The 19,371-nt window shown below is 36.5% G+C and overlaps 1 protein-coding gene across 1 annotated transcript; it reads left to right on the top strand.

Annotated features, from left to right (window-relative positions):
- The first annotated feature begins 12,828 nt into the window (after positions 1-12,828).
- On the top strand, positions 12,829-13,779 carry LOC123842782 (olfactory receptor 4K2). The gene has a single exon (XM_045871993.1). It carries the CDS (start codon positions 12,829-12,831, stop codon positions 13,777-13,779), a length of 951 nt encoding a protein of 316 aa, XP_045727949.1.
- Positions 13,780-19,371: the final 5,592 nt, after the last annotated feature.

The following is a 19,371-nucleotide window of genomic DNA, read 5'->3' as shown; positions in this document are numbered from 1 at the left end:
TGCTACCTAGAGCAATCTACACATTTAAAGCAGTTGCTATCAAAATACCATCCACTTTTTTCAAAGAAATGGAACAAATAATCCTAAAATTTGTATGGAACCAGAAAAGACCCCGCATAGCCAGAGGAATGTTGAAAAAGAAAAGCAAAGCTGGTGGCATCACAGTTCCGGACTTCCAGCTCTATTACAAAGCTGTCATCATCAAGACAGTATGGTACTGGCACAAAAACAGACACATAGATCAATGGAACAGAATAGAGAGCCCAAAAATGGACCCTCAACTCTATGGTCAACTCATCTTCGACAAAGCAGGAAAGAATGTCCAATGGAAAAAAGACAGTCTCTTCAACAAATGGTTGGGAAAATTGGACAGCCACATGCAGAAGAATGAAACTGGACCATTTCCTTACACCACACACAAAAATAGACTCCAAATGGTTGAAAGACCTAAATGTGAGACAGGAGTCCATCAAAATCCTAAAGGAGAACACAGGCAGCAACCTCTTCGACCTCAGCTGCAGCAATTTCTTCCTAGAAACATCACCAAAGGCAAGGGAAATGAGGGTAAAAATGAACTATTGGGACTTCATCAAGATAAAAAGCTTTTACACAGCAAAGGAAACAGTCAACAAAACCAAAAGACAACTGACAGAATGGGAGAAGATATTTGCAAATGACCTATCAGATAAAGGGCTAGTATCCAAAATCTATAAAGAACTTAACAAATTCAACACTGAAAGAACAAATAATCCAATCAAGAAATGGGCAGAAGACATGAACAGACATTTTTCCAAAGAAGACATCCAAATGTCCACCAGACACATGAAAAAGTGCTCAACATCATTCAGCATCAGGGAAATCCAAATCAAAACCTCAATGACATACCACCTCACACCAGTCAGAATGGCTAAAATTAACAACTGCGGAAATGACAGATGTTGGTGAAAATGCGGAGAAAGGGGAACCCTCCTATACTGTTGGTGGGAATGCAAGCTGGTGCAGCCACTCTGGAGAACAGTATGGAGGTTCCTCAAAAAGTTGAAAATAGAGATACTCTACAACCCAGCAATTGCACTACCGGGTATTTACTCCAAAGATACAAATGTAGTGATCCAAAGGGGATGTGCACCCCAATGTTTATAGCAGCATTTTCCATAATAGCCAAACTATGGAAAGAGCCAAGATGTCCATCAACAGATGAATGGATAAAGAAGATGTGGTATATGTATATGTGTATATATATATATACACACACACACACAATGGAATATTATGCAGCCATCAAAATAATTGAAATCTTGCCATTTACATCAACTTGGATGGAAGTGGAGGGTATCATGCTAAGTGAATTAAGTCAATCAGAGAAAGACAATTATCCCATGATCTCAACTAATATGTGGAATTTGAGAAACAAGGCAGAGGATGATAGGGGAAGGGAAGGAAAAATGAAACAAGATAAAACCAGAGAAGGAGACAAATCATAAGAGACTCTTAATCTCAGGAAACAAACTGAGGGTTGCTGGAGTGGAGGGGGGTTGGAGGGATGGGGTGGCTGGTTGATAGGCTTTGGGGAGGGTATGTGCTATGGTGAGCACTGTGAATTGTGTAAGACTGTTGAATCACAGACCTGTACCTCTGAAAAAAATAATACATTGTATGTTAATTAAAAAAAAATACAGTGGTCAAAAAGAGGCTAACCAAGAATCTAGTATCAACCAATGGAGATCTATCAAAGAAAAGTGGCACTTCTTGATCCCATTTCAATTATTTCACATTTCTCATCTTCCCTTTCTTTTTTTTTAAGGTCTACTCAGATTATTTATCCTCTAGTCAATTTAAGTAGTTTGTGTATTTCTAGGAATTTATTTCACCTACGTAATTTATTAGCATACAATTATTCAGAGTATTTATTATAATCTTTTTTAGTTCTGTAAGGTCAGTAGTGGTAATCCTTGCTGAGTTTATGTTTGTCATCTGACTCTTATCTCCTTTTCTCTTTGTAGTCTAGGTAATAGGTTGTCAATTATGTTGATCTTTTCAAAGAACATTTGGTTTCATTCATTTTGTCTATTAATTTAATATTTTCTATTTCATCAGTTTCTGCTCTAATCTTTGTTATTTCCTTTTGCTTGCATTAAAAGTTTTGTCTTTTTTCCAGTGTCTTAAAGTGGAAGATTAGGTTATAGATTTGAGATCTTTATTCTTTTTATAAATATAGGTGTTTACAGCTGTAAATTTCTCTGTAAACAGTGCTGCTTTAGCTGTATCCCATAAGTTTGGGTATGTTGAGTCTTCATTTTAATTCACCTCAAAGGATATTCTAATTTTCCTTTGATTGCTTCTTTGAGTTGGTTATTTAGAAGTGTATTGTTTAATTTCCACATATTTGTGAGTTTACCAAATTTCTTTTTTTTAATTGATTTCTATTATTCCATTAAGTTCAGAGACCACATTTGTTACTATTTCAATCTATTTATGGATATTTGTTTTATGGACTAGTATATGGTCTATTCTGAAGAATGAGCCATATGCACTTGAAAACATATATACTGCTGTTTGGTGAACTATTCTATTGATATTAGATCTAGTTGGTTTATACTATTGTTCGAATCTTCTATTTCCTTGATGTTCTGACTAGTTGTTCTACCCATTTTTGAAAGTGAGGTATTGAAGTCTCCAACTATGATCCAACTATTACTGTTGAATTGTCTATATCTCCCCTCATTGTTGTCACTTTTACCTTCACACACATTGGTGCTCTGATATTAGGCTCCTATAGTTTATGATTGTTCTATCTTCCTTATGGATTGACCCTTTTATCATTATAAAATGTCTCTTGTTATCTCTAGTAGATTTTTGTTTTAAAGTCTATTTTGTCTGGGACACCTGGGTAGCTCAGTGGGTTAAGCATCTGCCTTCGGCTCAGGTCATGATCTCAGGGTCCTGGGATTGAGTCCCGCGTCAGGCTCCTTGCTCAGCAGGAAGCCTGCTTCTCCCTCTGCCTGCCTCTCCCCCTGCCTGTGCTCTCTTTCTGATAATAAATAAGTAAATAAATAAATAAATAAAATAAAGTCTATTTTGTCTGATGTTAGTATACTCACTACAGCTTTTCTGTGGTTGTTGTTTGCCTGATATATCATTTTCCATTGATTAACTTGCAATCTCTATCTTTGAATCTACAATGTGTCTCTTTTAAACAGAATATATCTGTATCTTATTTTGCTTTTTATCCAGTCTGACAATTTGTCTTTTGATTGGGTTATTTAATGCATTAACATTTAAAGTTGGTATTAATATTACTGGATTTACATCTGCCATTATGCTTTTTATTTTCTCTATGTCTCATGTTTTTTTAATTCTTCTACTTCACCTTTACTATTTTCTTTTGCATTGAATATTTTTAATGTAGTTAAGCTTCTTTAATGATTTTAATTTTTTTCTTTTTGAGAGGGGGAGAGAGGGAAAGAGGTGGGAGAGGAGCAAAAGGAGAAGGAGAGAGACTCTTAGGTCCATGCCCAGTGCAGAGCCCAACACAGAGCTGGACCTCACAACCCTGAGATCATGATCTGAGCCAAAATCAAGAGTTGGATGCTTAACTGACTGAGCCACCCAGGCACCCCTATTTTTCAATTATTTCCTTAGTGGTTGTTCCAGGTCTTACTGTATATCTTAACTCATCAGCATCAGCTTCAGATTTATATCAACCTTATTACAGTGAGAACTAGAAACAGTACTTCTATATAGCTCTATTCCCTTTTCCTCTTTTTTGTGATATTATTGTTACACACATTATACCTATAAATGTTATACTGTTACAATTATTACCTTATATAATCTTTTTAATTTTTAATTTATTTTTTTTTAACCTTACACCAAGGGAGGAATCTATTTATTTTTTAAAAGTTTTTATTTAAATTCCAGTTAGTTAACATACAGTCTAATATTAGTTTCAGGTGTACAGTATAGTGACTCAACACTTTCATAAACACCTGGTGCTCATCACAAGTGCCCTCCTTAATCCCTATCACCTATTTAATCCATCCCTGTACCCACTTCCCCTCTGCCTAGTGGATAAAGAATTCTTGGCTGCACATTTTTCCCATTCAACATGTTGAATATTTCCTTCCACTCCTTTCTGGCCTGCTATGTCTCTGGACAGATCTACTGTGTCTTCCCTTGTAGATTAGGGGCCTTTTTTCCCTTGCTGCTTTCAGGATTCTTTCCTAGCCTATTTCCTTGTATATTTTGTGAATTTGACTATGATATGCCTTGGTGATGGCTGGCTTTTGTTGAGTTTAATGGGAGTTCTCTGTGTTTCTTGGATTTTGATTACTGTGTCCTTCCCCAGATTAGGGAAGTTCTCAGCTATAATTTGCTTGAATAAACCTCTGCTCCTTTATCTCTCTCTTCATCTTCTGGTACTCTTATGATATCAATGTTACTATGATTTACTAAGTCACTGAGTTCTCTAAGTCTACCTTTGTGGTCCATATCCTTTCTTTCCCTCTTCTTTTCTGTTTCATTATTTTCCATAATTTTATCCTCTATATCTCTGATTTGCTCCTTTGCTTCACCCATCCTTGTTTTTAAGGTCTCCATTTATGTTTGCATCTCGGTTATGGCATTTTTAATTTGGCTTGACTTGATTTTAGTTCTTTTATCTCTGCATCAAGGTATTCTCTAGTGCATTCTATGCTTTTTTTCAAGCCCAGGTAGTATCCTTATAATCATTGTTTTAAATTCTAGTTTGGACATCTTACTTATATCTGTATTGATTAAATCCCTGGCTGTGAGTTCTACCTTGTGTTCATTTTTTGGGGGTGAATTCTTCCATCTTGTCATTTTGTCCAGAAAAGAAGAAAGAGAAAAAAGAACAACAAAACCAAAAAGAAACAAACAAAAAACCAAGACAAAGCAAAAAGAAAAAGAAAACAAAAACACAAAACAAGAAAACAAACAAAATCTAGATCCTGGGTGTGTTTTGGTTTGCTTGTTAAAAAGAATCTAGATTCACCCCCCCCCCCAAAAAAAAACAAAACCAAAATATATGAAAAGAATATATTAAAAAATCTAAAAAATTAATAAAAAATTTAAAAAGGTACTGGAAAATATAAGAAAATAAATGAAAAAAATAATAAAAATAAAAGAAATAGGGGCACCTGTGTGGCTCAGTCAGTTAAGCCTCTGACTCTTGATTTTGGCTCAGGTCATGATCTCAGAGTCCTGGATCTAGCCCCACATCAGGCTCTGCACTCAGTGCAGAGTCTGCTTGTCCCTCTCTCCCAACTCTCTTTCTCTCTCTCAAATAAAATCTTAAAAAAAAAAAAAAAAAAAAAGGAAGAAAGAATAAAGGTAAAAAGGAAGCTCAATCCTATTTCCCCTAGCACTGAAGCTTTGCCAGCACTCTATGATCAATAAACTTGGTGTGAGTGAGTTGTTTATGCTGGTCCTCTCTCGGAGGGGTCTGGGGCTGATTCTCAGGTGGACTTCTTTCAATGGAAATGCTCCTCCAGGGCACAGCTGGGGCGGGGCTTGGTGTAAGTGCCTCCCACCACGACTAGGTGGTGCTGTTTTCCTCCTTGAAGGCTTTCAGCACTGATGGGCAGGATGAAAATGGCTGAGCCCTGCTCTCTAGCCTGGGAGGTGAAAGTTTACGCCCCCTACTCTTCAGTGAGCCCTCACAGAAAAGCAATCAATCACCCTATTTGTTTTTTCTGGTTTCCCTATGAACCCTATGTTCACCTTGGCCATGTCTGAGCCTTTTTATCTTAGGCGCATGAATGAGTTTCAAAATTCCAATTTTTAGGGACATCTGTGGCACGGACCTGCACTGTTTCTCTGGAGTAGGGGCTTGCCAGGCTTGCCAACTGGTCCAAGGAAAGCAGTTGCACAACTGTGTTGTGGTTCGCAGTTTATACCAAAAAGTTGGCACAAAGATCCACTCCCCTCAGCCAGCTTCCCAGCTCCTATGCCTGGGAACACCACAGCGCCTTGGTGTCACCTGTTCTTCCTGCAACCCAGGGGATCCTCAGACCACCCTGTCACTCCTGGGATTTTGCCCCACTTCACCATGTGAGCACCTTTAATCCAGGCATGTCCCCCAAGGCAACCAACTAAAAAGTTCAGATTTTGTGCTCCGCTGCTTCTAAAGTTTGTGGTAGCCTCCATAAGCAGGCTCTCTCCCCACCACTGCATCCATAGCTATACTCCCAAGTGAACTTCCACACCTCCTTCCTTCCAAAAGGTGGTTGCTTTTCTACTTACAGACTTGCAGTTTTTGTTCTCTCAGACCTCCAATTGACTTCTTGGGTGTTCAGAATAATTTGATAACTAAGCTGTGTTTGAGGGACAAACTCGGGATCCTCCTACTCCTCCACCAGCTTAACTCCTCCACCTGTGTAATATAGACATTGTAAAAAAATTTGTTCTTCTAATCCATGAGCATGAAATGTCTTTTCATTTCTTTGTGTCATCTTGGATTTCTTTCATCAGTGTTTTATAGTTTTCAGAGTACAGGTCTTTCACCTTTTTGGTTAGGTTTATTCCTAGGTATTTTATTATTTTTGCTGCAATTGTAAATGGGGTTGTTTTCTTAATTTCTCTTTCTGCTGCTTTATTATTACTGTATAAAATGCAACAGATTTCTGCACATTGGTTTTGTATCATGCAACCTTACTGAATTCATTTATCAGTCCTAGGTGGGTTTTTTGGTGGAGTCTTTAAGATTTTCTATAAACAGTATCATGTCATCTGCAAATAGTGAAAGTTTTATATCTTCCATATCAATTTGGATGCCTTTATATTTATTTGTTGTTGTTGTCTGACTGCTGTGGCTAGGACTTCCATTACTATGTTGAATAAAAGTGGTGGGAGTGGACATCCTTGTCTTGTTCCTGACCTTAATTGAGTTAGATGTTACTTGTGGGTTTTCCATATATGGCCTTTATTCTGTTGAGGTATGTTCTTCTAAACACACTTTTTTGAGGGCTTTTATTATGAATGAATGTTGTACTTCGTCAAATGCTTTTTCTACATCTATTGAAATGATCATATGGTTTTTATCCCTTCTCTTATTGATATGATTGATGTATCACATTGGTTGATTTGCAAATAGTGAACTACCCTTGCAATCCTGTAAATAAATCCCACTTGATGGTGGTGAATGATTTTTTTTTTAATGTATTGTTGGATTTGGTTTGCTAATATTTTGTGGAGGATTTTTTGCATCTATGTTCATCAGAGATATTGGCCTGTAGTTCTCTTTTTTTGTGGTGTCTTTATCTGGTTTTGGTATCAGGTTGATACTAGCCTCATAGAATGAATTTGGAAATTTTCCTTCCTCTTTGATTTTTTTGGAATAGTTTGAGAAGAAATATGTATTAACTGTTCTTTAAATATTTGGTAGAATTTGTCTATGAAGCCATCTGGTCCTGAACTCTAGTTTGTTGGAAGTTTTTTGAATACTGATTCAATCTCCTTGCTAGTAATCACTCTTCAAATTTTTTTTTAAAGATTTTATTTATTTATTTGAGAGAGAGAGAACGAGAGACAGAGAGCAGGAGAGGGAGGAGGGTCAGAGGGAGGAGAAGCAGACTCCTCGCTGAGCAGGGAGCCCGATGCGGGACTCGATCCTGGGACTCCAGGATCATGACCTGAGCTGAAGGCAGACGCTTAACCATCTGAGCCACCCAGGTGCCCCCAGTCTTCAAATTTTTTATTTCTTCCTGCTTCAGTTTTGGGAGGTTATATGTTTCTAGGAATTAATCTGTTTCTTCTACGTTGTTTAATTTGTTGGCATATGATTTTTCATAATATTCTCTTACAGTTTATATTTCTGTTGTGTTGATTGTTAGCTTTCCTCTGTCATTTGTGATTGTGTTTATTTGGGCACTTTCTCTTTCTTTCTTGATGAGTCTTGCTAGAGGTTTATCAATTTTTTTAAAGATTTTATTTATTTATTTGAGAGAGAGAGCATGAACTGAGAGAGGGGCAGAGGGAGAGGGAGAAGCAGACTCCCTGCTGAGCAAGAAGCCCAACGCAGGGCTTGATCCCAGGACCCTGAGGTCAGGACCTGAGCCAAAGGCAGATGCTTAACCAACTGAGCCACCCAGGCACCCTGAGGTTTATCAATTTTATTAATTTTTTCAAAGAACCAGCTCCTGGTTTCATTGATTTGTTCCTTTTTTTTTTTTAAGTTTCTATATCATTTATTTCTGCTCTAATCTTTATTTCCTTCCTTCTCCTGGTTTTAGGTTTTATTTGTTGTTCTTTTTCCAGCTCCTTTTGGTGTCAGGTTAGGTTGTTTATTTGAGATTTTTCTTGGTCTTTGAGGTAGGCCTGTAATGCTATAAACTTCCCCCTTAGAACCGCTTTGCTGTGTCCCAAAGGTTTTGGACCACTGTATTTTCATTTTCATTTGTTTCCATGTGCTTTTTGAGTTCTATGATTTCTTGGTTGACCCATTTATTGTTTAGTAGCATATTATTTAACCTCCATGTATTTGTGGTCCTTCCAGATTTTTTCTTGTGGTTGATTTCTACTTTCATAGCACTGTGGTTAGAAAAGATGGATGGAAAAAAAATGCATGGTATGATTTCCATCTTTCTGAATTTGTTGAGACTTTGTTTTGTGGCCTACTATGTGATCCACTCTGGAGAACGTTCTGTGTACCCTTGAAAAGAATGTTTATTCTGCTGTTTTAGGATGAATATTTTGAATATATCTGTTAAATCCATCTGGCCCAATGTATCATTCAAAGCTACTGTTTCTTTGTTGATTTTGTTTGGATAATCTGTCCATTGATATAAGTAGAGTGTTAAAGTTCCCTACTATTAATGTATTACTATCAATTAGTTTATCTTTGTTATTAACTGTTTTATGTATTTGGGTGCTGTCATTTTGGGTTACATAAATATTTACAATTATTATATCTTCTTATTGCATTGTCCTCTTAATGATGATATAGTATCCTTCTTTGTCTCTTGTTACAGTGTTTGTTTTAAAGTCTCTTTTGTCTGATAGAAGTATTGCTACTCCAGCTTTCTTTTCATATCCATTTGAATGATAAATGTTTCTACATCCCTTCACTTTCAATCTGCATGTGTCTTTTGGTCTGAAATTAGTCTCTGTAGGCAGTATATGGATGGGTCTTGTTTTTATTTTATTTTTTTATGTTTCATCTTTCGACTGCAGGACTTAGTCCATTTGCCATTTTAATGATTATGTTCCTTGGTGTGGACCTCCTTGGGTTGATTTTGTTGGTGGCTGTCTGTGCCTCCTGGATCTGGATGTCTGCTTCCTTCCCCATATTAGGGAAGTTTTCAGCTATTATTTCTTCAAATAAATTTTCTGTCCCTTTTTCTCTTTCTTCTCCCTCTGGAATCCCCATAATGTGAATGTTATTTTGCTTGATAATGTTGTTGAATTACCTTGACCTACTCTCATTTTTTATTATACTTTTTCTTTTTGCTGTTCTCCTTGGTTGCGTTCCGTTACTCTACCAGCTCACTGATTCATTCTTCTGTTTCCTCTCACCTAGTATTTATTCCCTTTAGTGTATTTTTTTTTTTAAGATTAATTCATTTGAAAGAGAGCACATGCATGAGTGGGGGGGAGGGGCAGAGGGAGAGAGAATTCTCAAACAGACTCCCTGCTGAGTGTAGAGCCCAGTGAGGGGCTCAATCCCAGGACCCTGAGATCATGATCTGAGCCAAAATCAAGAGCCAGCCTCTTTAACCAACTGAGTCACCAAGTGCCCCACTCTAGTGTATTTTTTTTTAAAGACTTTATTTATTTCAGAGAGAGAATGAGATAGAGAGAGAGCACGCATGAGAGGGGGAGGGTCAGAGGGAGAAGCAGACTCCCTGCTGAGCAAGGAGCCCCATACGGGACTTGATCCTGGGACTGCAGGATCATGACCTGAGCCGAAGGCAGTCACTTAACCAACAGAGCCACCCAGGCGCCCAACTCTAGTGTATTTTTAATTTCAGTTATTGAGTTCTTCATCTCTGATTGTTCTTTTTTATATTTCCTTTCTCTTTGTTGAAGATTTTTCTGAGATTCTCCACTCTTTTCTCAAGTCCAGTGAGAATATTTATGACCATTACTTTGAAACCTTTATCAGGCATATTGCTTTTCTCCATTTATAATTAAGCTCTTTTGCTGTGATTTTGTTCTGTTCTTTCACACTCACACACCCACACATATATTAAAAGACTTTTTTTACTGAGGATATTTTTAAGATTCATCCATGCTATAGTATGTATCACTCTTCATACTTCATTTCATTTTATGGCTAAGTAGTAATCCATTGCAATCATGGCTGTACCACATTTGTTCATTCATTTATCAGTTGATAGATGTTTCCACCTTTTGGCTATTGTGAATAGTACTGCTATGAATACTTGTGTATAAGTTTTTGACACAAAAAGAGTACAAAATAGAAAGAAGTGAAAAATATTCAAATACATATAAATAAGAAAATGCATCATCTCCCTACCCTCCATTCTCTTTGTGAGGTAACAAATTTTTAATAGCCTAGTTTGCTTTGTTATTGTTTGATTTTACAAAATCAAGATCATATAATACACATTATTCTTCAGTTTGCTTTTCACTTGAGATTACATTGTGGACATATTTATTTACATTAGTATATTCTTTTTTTTTTTAAGATTTTATTTATTTATTTGTGAGAGAGAGAGAGCACATGAGAGGGGGGGAGGGTCAGAGGGAGAAGCAGACCCCCCGCTGAGCAGGGAGCCCGATGCGGGACTCGATCCTGGGACTCCAGGATCATGACCTGAGCCGAAGGCAGTCGCTTAACCAACTGAGCCACCCAGGCGCCCTACATTAGTATATTCTAATTAAGCTTTTCGTTTTAGGACAACTGCATTTTTTTTTCTTTCAACATGCTAATCAGTTATCTTGCTCCGGCAAATAACTTGCACTGTTTTATTCCACATGTGCATTTTTTTCTCTTACCAATCAAGATTTTAGTTTTCATTCTAGGTCAAGCTCATGATATTTCTTCTGCAAGAACATTTTCTTGATTAATTAAGCACATTATAAATTTTCCTTTACCTAAAATTCCATTCACTCATGATCTCCGAGAATTGTGTGAACATTAGATTTATTTGTCTGTATTTTTTCATTAATTATTTTACTGATGGGTATTCAGTATCTCCAAACAAATAATAAATTACTTGAAGCAGAGGTGAATATTTTTGGATTTTATTCTCTGCTGCCTCCAGAACAGGGTTAGATAATCAGAAGTGCTTATCAAAACTCATTGATTTGATATTTCTGGCTACCTCTTAAATGGTGGCTTTTCCAACTTCCAATCCCTGAATCTCTCTGGTCCAGGTGAAAATAATCATTGTAAATTCCCAAAAGACTCTTAATATATATTCCTGTTGTGAACCAAATAACACCAACTTTGCTATTTAATGAATCCCATTGCAAGATGTTTTCTTGGTCAATCCCCAAGTTCTACAACATACATTTTATCTAGAGCTGCTAAACAACTAATGATTCAACTAGGTCATTTCTTTATATTTAAAATTACCTCCTATATGCTATCAGAGCCTACTTAACACTGAATAACCTAAAGCCCTGATTCTACTGTAGATCTGGTAAGCTTAAGTGTTTTACAAATGATTTCTACTGAAAGATTTTAAATCTCTGCCATTCCTACTTCCAATCTCCTAACCCTATTCCTTGGAGCTGAGATAAATAAAACAGTTTATATATGTTGGCAGATACGAAGGGAGAATTCAAACAGGGAGAGACTAAAGAACTTAATCTTTGAGCTCTTTCCATTAAAAATGATGTGATATAGTCTTTAGGGGACAAAGGTAAAATTTTAAGTCATAGGATTATAAATATTTGTAAGAGGAACAAACTCATACTTTAACAAAAGGAAACCATGAAGAAAAGTTAAATGCCTTTCCCTGGGCTATATGACTATATAGTAGTAAACTTGGTAATAAAGCAGTCTTTTTACATTGGATTCTTACTTATTTTCTCTGTTTCTGATGGGTTCAACGAGATAATTTATCTGTGAATATATTAAAAATCTTCTCTGGAAATTTACAAGCTCTGCAACCGTTCATTGAAATCTTTCTATAACGTCACTTATATGTGATATAACTTTTTTTAAAAAGACTTTTTATTTATTAATTTGAGAGAGAGAATGAGATAGAGAGAGAGCATGAGAGGGGGGAGGGTCAGAGGGAGGAGCAGATTCCCTGCTGAGCAGGGAGCCTGATGCGGGACTCGACCCTGGGACTCCAGGATCATGACCTGAGCCGAAGGCAGTTGCTTAACCAACTGAGCCACCCAGGTGCCCTGTGATATAACTTTTATATGTTCTTTCAGTAAGGATATTCTTAGGGATGAGTTCTAAATGACTAAATTGTGTGTGTGTGTGTGTGTGTGTATGTGTGTTTAACACATCGTCATCCCAGAGTAAGTGCTTACTTAATGTTAGCTATTATCTTTAAGATTATATAGATGAACAGATGGACAAATACGTAGGTAAGTAGATCCTTCTGGATGATATAATCTCAGTTTGATTGCTATTTAATACCAAAAAAGAAAGTGTTATTTTCAACACCTATGACTTCAGGGGTATTTTGCTATGATCTCTAATATCCAAAATTATCTTTCAAACCAACATACCAATGAAGATGGAAAGAATAGTAAAGATAAGTTTTCATAGAGAAACCAAAGTCTATGAAAGTGGATTCTTGTACCTTTTGTTTAAATAGAATCATACTTTCTCTCTTTTTTTTTTTTTTTTATATAGGTTTTCACCTATCTATCAGGACAATGGATGTGGCCAATAAGTCTGTTTCTGAATTTGTTTTGCTGGGACTCTCTAATTCCTGGGAACTGCAGCTGTTTTTCTTCATGGTGTTTTCCTTGTTTTATGTAGCAACAATGGTTGGTAATAGCCTCATAGTCATCACGGTTATAGCTGACTCTCACCTACACTCTCCTATGTATTTCCTGCTTACTAACCTTTCCATCATTGATATGTCACTTGCTTCCTTTGCCACCCCTAAGATGATTACAGACTACCTCACTGGACACAAAACCATCTCCTTTGATGGCTGTATCACCCAGATATTTTTTCTACACCTTTTTACTGGTACTGAAATAATTTTACTTATGGCCATGTCCCTTGATAGGTATATTGCAATATGCAAGCCTCTCCGCTATGCTTCAATCATAAGTCCCTGGGTGTGTGTTGCCCTCATGGTGGCTTCCTGGGTTGTGGGAGTCATGCATTCAATGAGCCAGGTCATATTTGCTCTCACACTACCATTCTGTGGTCCCAATGAAGTAGACAGCTTTTTCTGTGACCTTCCTGTGGTGTTCCAGCTGGCTTGTGTGGATACTTATGTTCTGGGCCTCTTTATGATCTCATCTAGTGGCATAATTGCCTTATCCTGCTTTATGCTTTTATTCAATTCTTATGTTATTGTCCTGGTTACTATCAAGCATCATTTTTCAAAAGGATCTTATAAGGCCCTTTCTACCTGCACAGCTCATTTCATTGTCGTCGTCATGTTCTTTGGGCCATGTATCTTCATCTATATGTGGCCACTAAACAGTTTCCTTATAGATAAGATCCTGTCTGTGTTTTATACCATCTTTACGCCTATTCTGAACCCAATAATTTATACCTTAAGGAATCAAGAAGTGAGGACAGCTATGAGGAAACTGAAAAATAGGCTTCTAAGTCCCAACAAGACAACTCCTTTGCATTATTTTTAGTCTTAAATTCTAGCTCTAGTTTTAACTTCCTAGGCATTGTATACCACAGTTTTTGTGTACACAGCATTGTGACTAGGCTTTTACTTCTGGAGTTCTCACCAAATCGTAATTGAATCAAATTGCAATCAAATTGTAAATATTAAAACTACTCTCATATATTTAAAATACATGTTAGATTTTGGAAAAGCAAATTGACAGAAACAATTTCTTCCAGAAGCAGAGACTCTCTATAAAAATGCCAAGAGTCCCTGTTCCAGGTAGGAGATTCAATATTAATAATCTAGTCACTGGAAAAGATGAACAAAAAGTATGAAGAGGAAGTATTAAAGGGAAACTAGAAGATAATAGCATTTATATACAACTTGTCACTGAGAGGCACCTTGCTGGCTCAGTTAGTTAAGCGGTTAAGCCTCCAACTCTTGCTTTCTGCTCAGGTCATGATCTCAGGGTCATGAGATAGAGCCCCGTGTTTGGCTCCATGCTCAGCACGGAGTGTGCTTAGGATTATCTCTCTCCCACTCCCTCTCTTCACCAACCCCCTCACCCCAGCTCTCTCTCTCCCTCCCTCTCTCTCTAAAAACAAAACAAAACAAAAAACAAAACAAAGCAACTAATCACTGAGTTACTTAGGGAGTTGTCCCTAAAGTATGGCAAATTAGTAAGATTTCTATAAGCCTTAGAAACTCTATACTGCTATAGGAGTATCTTCTGACAGGCAGTGATTTCCTACATCTGTCCCTGAATCATTCCTACTTAACATTTAAAACAATGTGTAATCTTTTTTATTGAAGAAAACCCTAGACATATTTCATTACGAATGATGATGATGTCCAAAGCCAATGCATAAGTAGAAGAGTCTCCACCACTCACTTCTATCTAGTAAGCCAAGAAATACAGCCATGACAACTTCTGATAATGCATTATGAATACATAGGCTGAAGAATTCTGTAAATTAGAAAATATTATGAAATGAGTTTCAAAGCACTGCATTTTGTTTCATACAGGTGCTATGTCAGCTTAATGTCTGGGAAGTTAAAACTGGAATTAAATTAAAAGAACAATTTATGGAGAGCCTGTGGTTTCATTTTAAAGTATTGCACTGATTTACAGCTTGGTTAAATTATTTTTCCTTTTAATATTTGGTTGTAAAAATAAGAAATCTGTGCTTAGTAATACACTGCCAATGTGATAAGTATATTTCTTTATACAAATAGGTTTTTTTTAGTTTTAAAAAGGTTAAAAATTAGCTTTAAGGTACACAAGCTATCACTTCCACATGCTGGTAGTTACTGGAATTGCAAGTGTTGAAAGTCGAGAAATAATTTTCCTCTGTGCCTTGCTTTTATGCTTAAATCATCTTTAAATGATGCAAACATGAAAGAACTATTATTTGAAATTGACTAAATGATACTTACAGTGTTCAGTATATTATCCAACTTTTATGAACAAGCAAATATCTGTTACAGCCACAGTATTTGATAAATACCAAGTTGTTCTTTGGCATTATTGAGTAAATAGAAAACACCAAGAATTATATATGCTCTAATTATCAATGATGAGAGAGAAGTCAAGAAAAGGAAATTCATAACTGTTCATTTTAAGCCAAATGATAGGAGAAATGTGTTTTTTCTTCATCAGTGTGTTTTTTTATTAATGTGTTAAATAAGGAAACCCATTTACAGTTACTAATGTGTGATATTATTGTGTTAAAAACATAGGAATGGTTGAAATCGTTGGGTAAAAATGTCTACAGTATTAACACTAGCCTGAAATGTGTTTATATCCACAAGATAATAGCATAATTCTACTTGAAATAGGGATACAAAGGGACCAATTCAGGATGTGTGTGTGTGTGCTTGCATGCGTTGTTTGTGTGAGAGAGAGAGAGAGAGAAAGAGAGTGACTTTTCAGCTACATGTGCAAATATGTTTAGGATCAAGAAATTCATTTATGTAGAAATTTTCTAACCTGTGTTTTATAAATTCCATAAATAATTCTTTCAAATAATACATTTACTTGAACAGGGAATATGTTTTTTTAATGAACCACTTTTTGCAAGATAAAACTGTCAAGGCTTTTCAAAGGAATGTCATCAATCTTCAGTACTTGTGTGGAGAATGATAAAACTCAAGGACATTTGCCAAAACCCTCAAAGGTGCAACTGATCAGCAGACAACTCTGCAAGGGAAGTCAATAATGAGATTGATTAATTAGAATTATAGTAAGGCTGCAGCTGAGAATGAAAAGGATCATAGATAGCCTCTGGAGGACTTCCATATGTAAAGGGAACTACCTACTATCTTGCCTGGTGGCTCAGCATGAACAGTAAATGTACAACCAATCTCTATGTATTACATAAAACTTAAATCTCAATTAGGAGCTCCAGGTAGATTATTTTATCACCATATGTCCTCATCACCCTGCTGACACTCTTTTATACAAGGGTAAGTAAGTACAGTGACAGGGCATGGGCTCCCTATGCAGTAGTAAAGATGGTGCCATTTGCCACTAAGGCATCCAAAGCCAGAACTAATGTTTTCAAAGTATTCTAGATGAACAGAAACCAGCTAATAGAAACATACCAGGTTGAGGATGGCTTTAAATGGTCTCAATTTCCAGTGACACAATTGAGAGAGTATTGCAATTAGGATAATCTATAAGAAGACTTTGTTGACAAACAATTCCCTCCTTCTTTAGGTGTTTGGGAAGCTTCACAATGACAAACATAGGAGCTTTCAAAATTAAAAAAAAAATGTCTTGTAAAATTAAGCAGAATAATCAAATGCAGGTGAAAAATATTAAAAATCAAGTCTAGATGAAATGATAAAATGTAACTAGTAATATATGAAGGAACTGGATATATGCAATGGCAATAAGAACTGTTCATGATGTATACCTCCAAAAATATTTGAGGAAAATTTCAGAATACGATAGAGTGTAATGGTGGATTTATACTGAAGCCTGTTTTAGACCCCCTTCTTTGCATGTGTTTCCTCCAAGGTCTTGGAATGGACCCTAACAACCATTTACTCACAATTTTGACTTTTTATTTTCTTAAAGAAGTCCCCTGAGACTAGACAGACTTTAGATTCTACAGAACCTGGACCCACCCTGAGTGTAGGGGGGTAAAAGTCTTAGACTCAGGTATGTTTTTATCAGCGCTAAATGCCAATTCTACTATTTGTTAGTGGTGTAAACTTGAGCAAGATACTTAATATCCCTTAGCCTCAGTTTCTTCATCTGTAAAAGGAGATGATTATAGTACTAACACAGCAGTTATTTGAAAGTCATTCATATAAAGCATGTATGTTCAACAAATGTTATTGTACTATTGTTCTGATCAACTTTGGCTATCTTTGTTTAAGGGCCTTGATACTCTCCCTTAGGAGAGTAAATCTGAAATTTGAAAGGTAAATTTTTATTTTATAAATTTTCAGTATTTGTGTGTATGTACATATAAAATTAGTGTGTATCAGGATTAATTTGGAAAATTAAAAGTAACTTCTATTTTCTGTTTTTCACCTTATCATTTGAAAAATTTAAAAGAGATTTTTAAAAAAGCAACTTCCATTAGAAAACCACATTGATTTTTATATTTATTCAAGTCTCCAGGGATTGTTTTCCTCACTGCTCATAATTTTTATGAATCTAGAAAAATTCTGAATTATTTTTTAATTAGTGTGTGATGGCTTCTTTAAAATGAGTAATTATTAAATTGATTTACTGATTTTAGAATGGATTTTCACCACAATTTTGGTCAGAATGAGAATGATGATGTTTGACCCTTCATATTATTAAGGTAAAGACATAGATGCATAGATTAGTAAATAGTTTCTTAGACAAGTAAAACTTTGTATGATATAGTGTTATGTGAAATATTTTTCTACTGATAAGAGCTTGGGATAATGTGATCACTGGACTGTACTGCCAATGGGAAAAATTTCTTGGTAGATGGTATCATTTGAACATCTTCAGACTCTTCATAAAAGTGTTTCAGACTTAAACAATGACCAATGAAACCTTGTTTTCAAATGAGTTTTTGGAAAAAAACAGTTAAAGTTAAGAGAAATGAATAAACTCTCTTCTCTCCCTGTTTATTCCCATTTACTATTTTGCATGGAGATTTTTGGATGCATGTTTCCAGACTGAAAACCAGCGGGGGGAAAAACCACCATGGAAACCTAACTCATCTGAACTTTTTGCATGTACTTTCAGACTGCAGTGAAATATACTGAGCAATTTGACAGTCTTTCAATTTATATGCCTCTGTAAGAATGATTAAATTTATAAAGATGGGAGTTTTTTGTTGTGATTTATTAAATTTAATTAAATTAGCCAACATATAGAATATCATTAGTTTCAGATGTAGATGTATAACACCCAGTGCTCATCACATCATGTGCCCTACTTAATGCCCCAAACCCAATTACTCCATCCCCCCACCTGCCTCCCCTCCAGCAACCCTCAAGTTTTTTTCCTGTAGTTAGGAGTCTCTCATGGTTTTTCACCCATTCTGATTACTTCCCCTTCAGTAAGCCTATGATCCTCTGCACAGTTTCTTATATTCCACATATGAGTGAAACCATATGATAACTGTATTTCTCTTATTGACTTATTTCCCTCAGCATAATACCCTCCACTTCCATCCACGTTGATGTAAATGGTAAATATTCATCCTTTCATGGATGGCTGAGTAACATTCCATCATATATCTATATATATGTTGATCCATTCATCTGTCAATGGACATCTTGGCTCTTTCCACAGTTTGGCTATTGTGGACATTGCTGCTATGAATACTGGGGTGCAGGTGCCCCTTAGGATCATTACATTTCTATCTTTTGGGTAAATAGCTAGTAGTGCAATTGCTGGGTCCTAGGGTAGCTCTATTTTTAACTTCTTTTTTTTTTTTTAAGATTTTATTTATTTATTTGACAGAGAGAGAGACACAGTGAGAGAGGGAACACAAGCAGGGGGAGTAGGAGAGGGAGAAGCAGGCCTCCCGCGGAGCAGGGAGCCCGATGCGGGGCTCGATCCCAGGACCTGAAATCATGACCTGAGCCGAAGGCAGACGCCCAACGACTGAGCCATCCAGGCGCCCCTCTATTTTTAACTTCTTGAGGAACCTTCATACTGTTTTCCAGAGTGGCTGCACCGGCTTGCATCCCCACCAACAGTGTAAGAGGGTTCCCCTGTCTCCGCATCTTTGTCAACCTCTGTTGTTTCCTGTCTTATTAATTTTAGCCATTTTGATTGGTGTCAGACTCATTGTGGTTTTGATTTGTATTTTCCTGATGCCAAGTGATGTGGAGCATTTTTTTCATGTGTCTGTTGGCCATCTGTATGTCTTCTTTGGAGAAATGTCAGTTCATGTCTCCTGCCCATTTCTTGACTGGATTCTTTGTTTTCTGGGTGTTTTGAGTTCTTTATAGATCTTGGATACTAGCCCTTTATCTGATATGTCATTTGCAAGTATCTTCTCCCATTCTGTAGGTCGCCTTTTAGTTTTGTCAACTGTTCCCATTGTTGTGCAGCTTTTTACCTTGATGAAGTCCTAATAGTTCAATTTGCTTTTGTGTCCCTTGCCTTTAG

Source organism: Mirounga angustirostris, unplaced genomic scaffold (genome assembly GCF_029215605.1).
Source record: "Mirounga angustirostris isolate CCGP_5_RB_7025 unplaced genomic scaffold, mMirAng1.0.hap1 SCAF_9, whole genome shotgun sequence".
Classification (NCBI taxonomy): Eukaryota; Metazoa; Chordata; class Mammalia; order Carnivora; family Phocidae; genus Mirounga; species Mirounga angustirostris.
The sequence above is the reverse complement of the archived record's forward strand: the minus strand, read 5'-3'. Positions and strand labels throughout refer to the sequence as shown.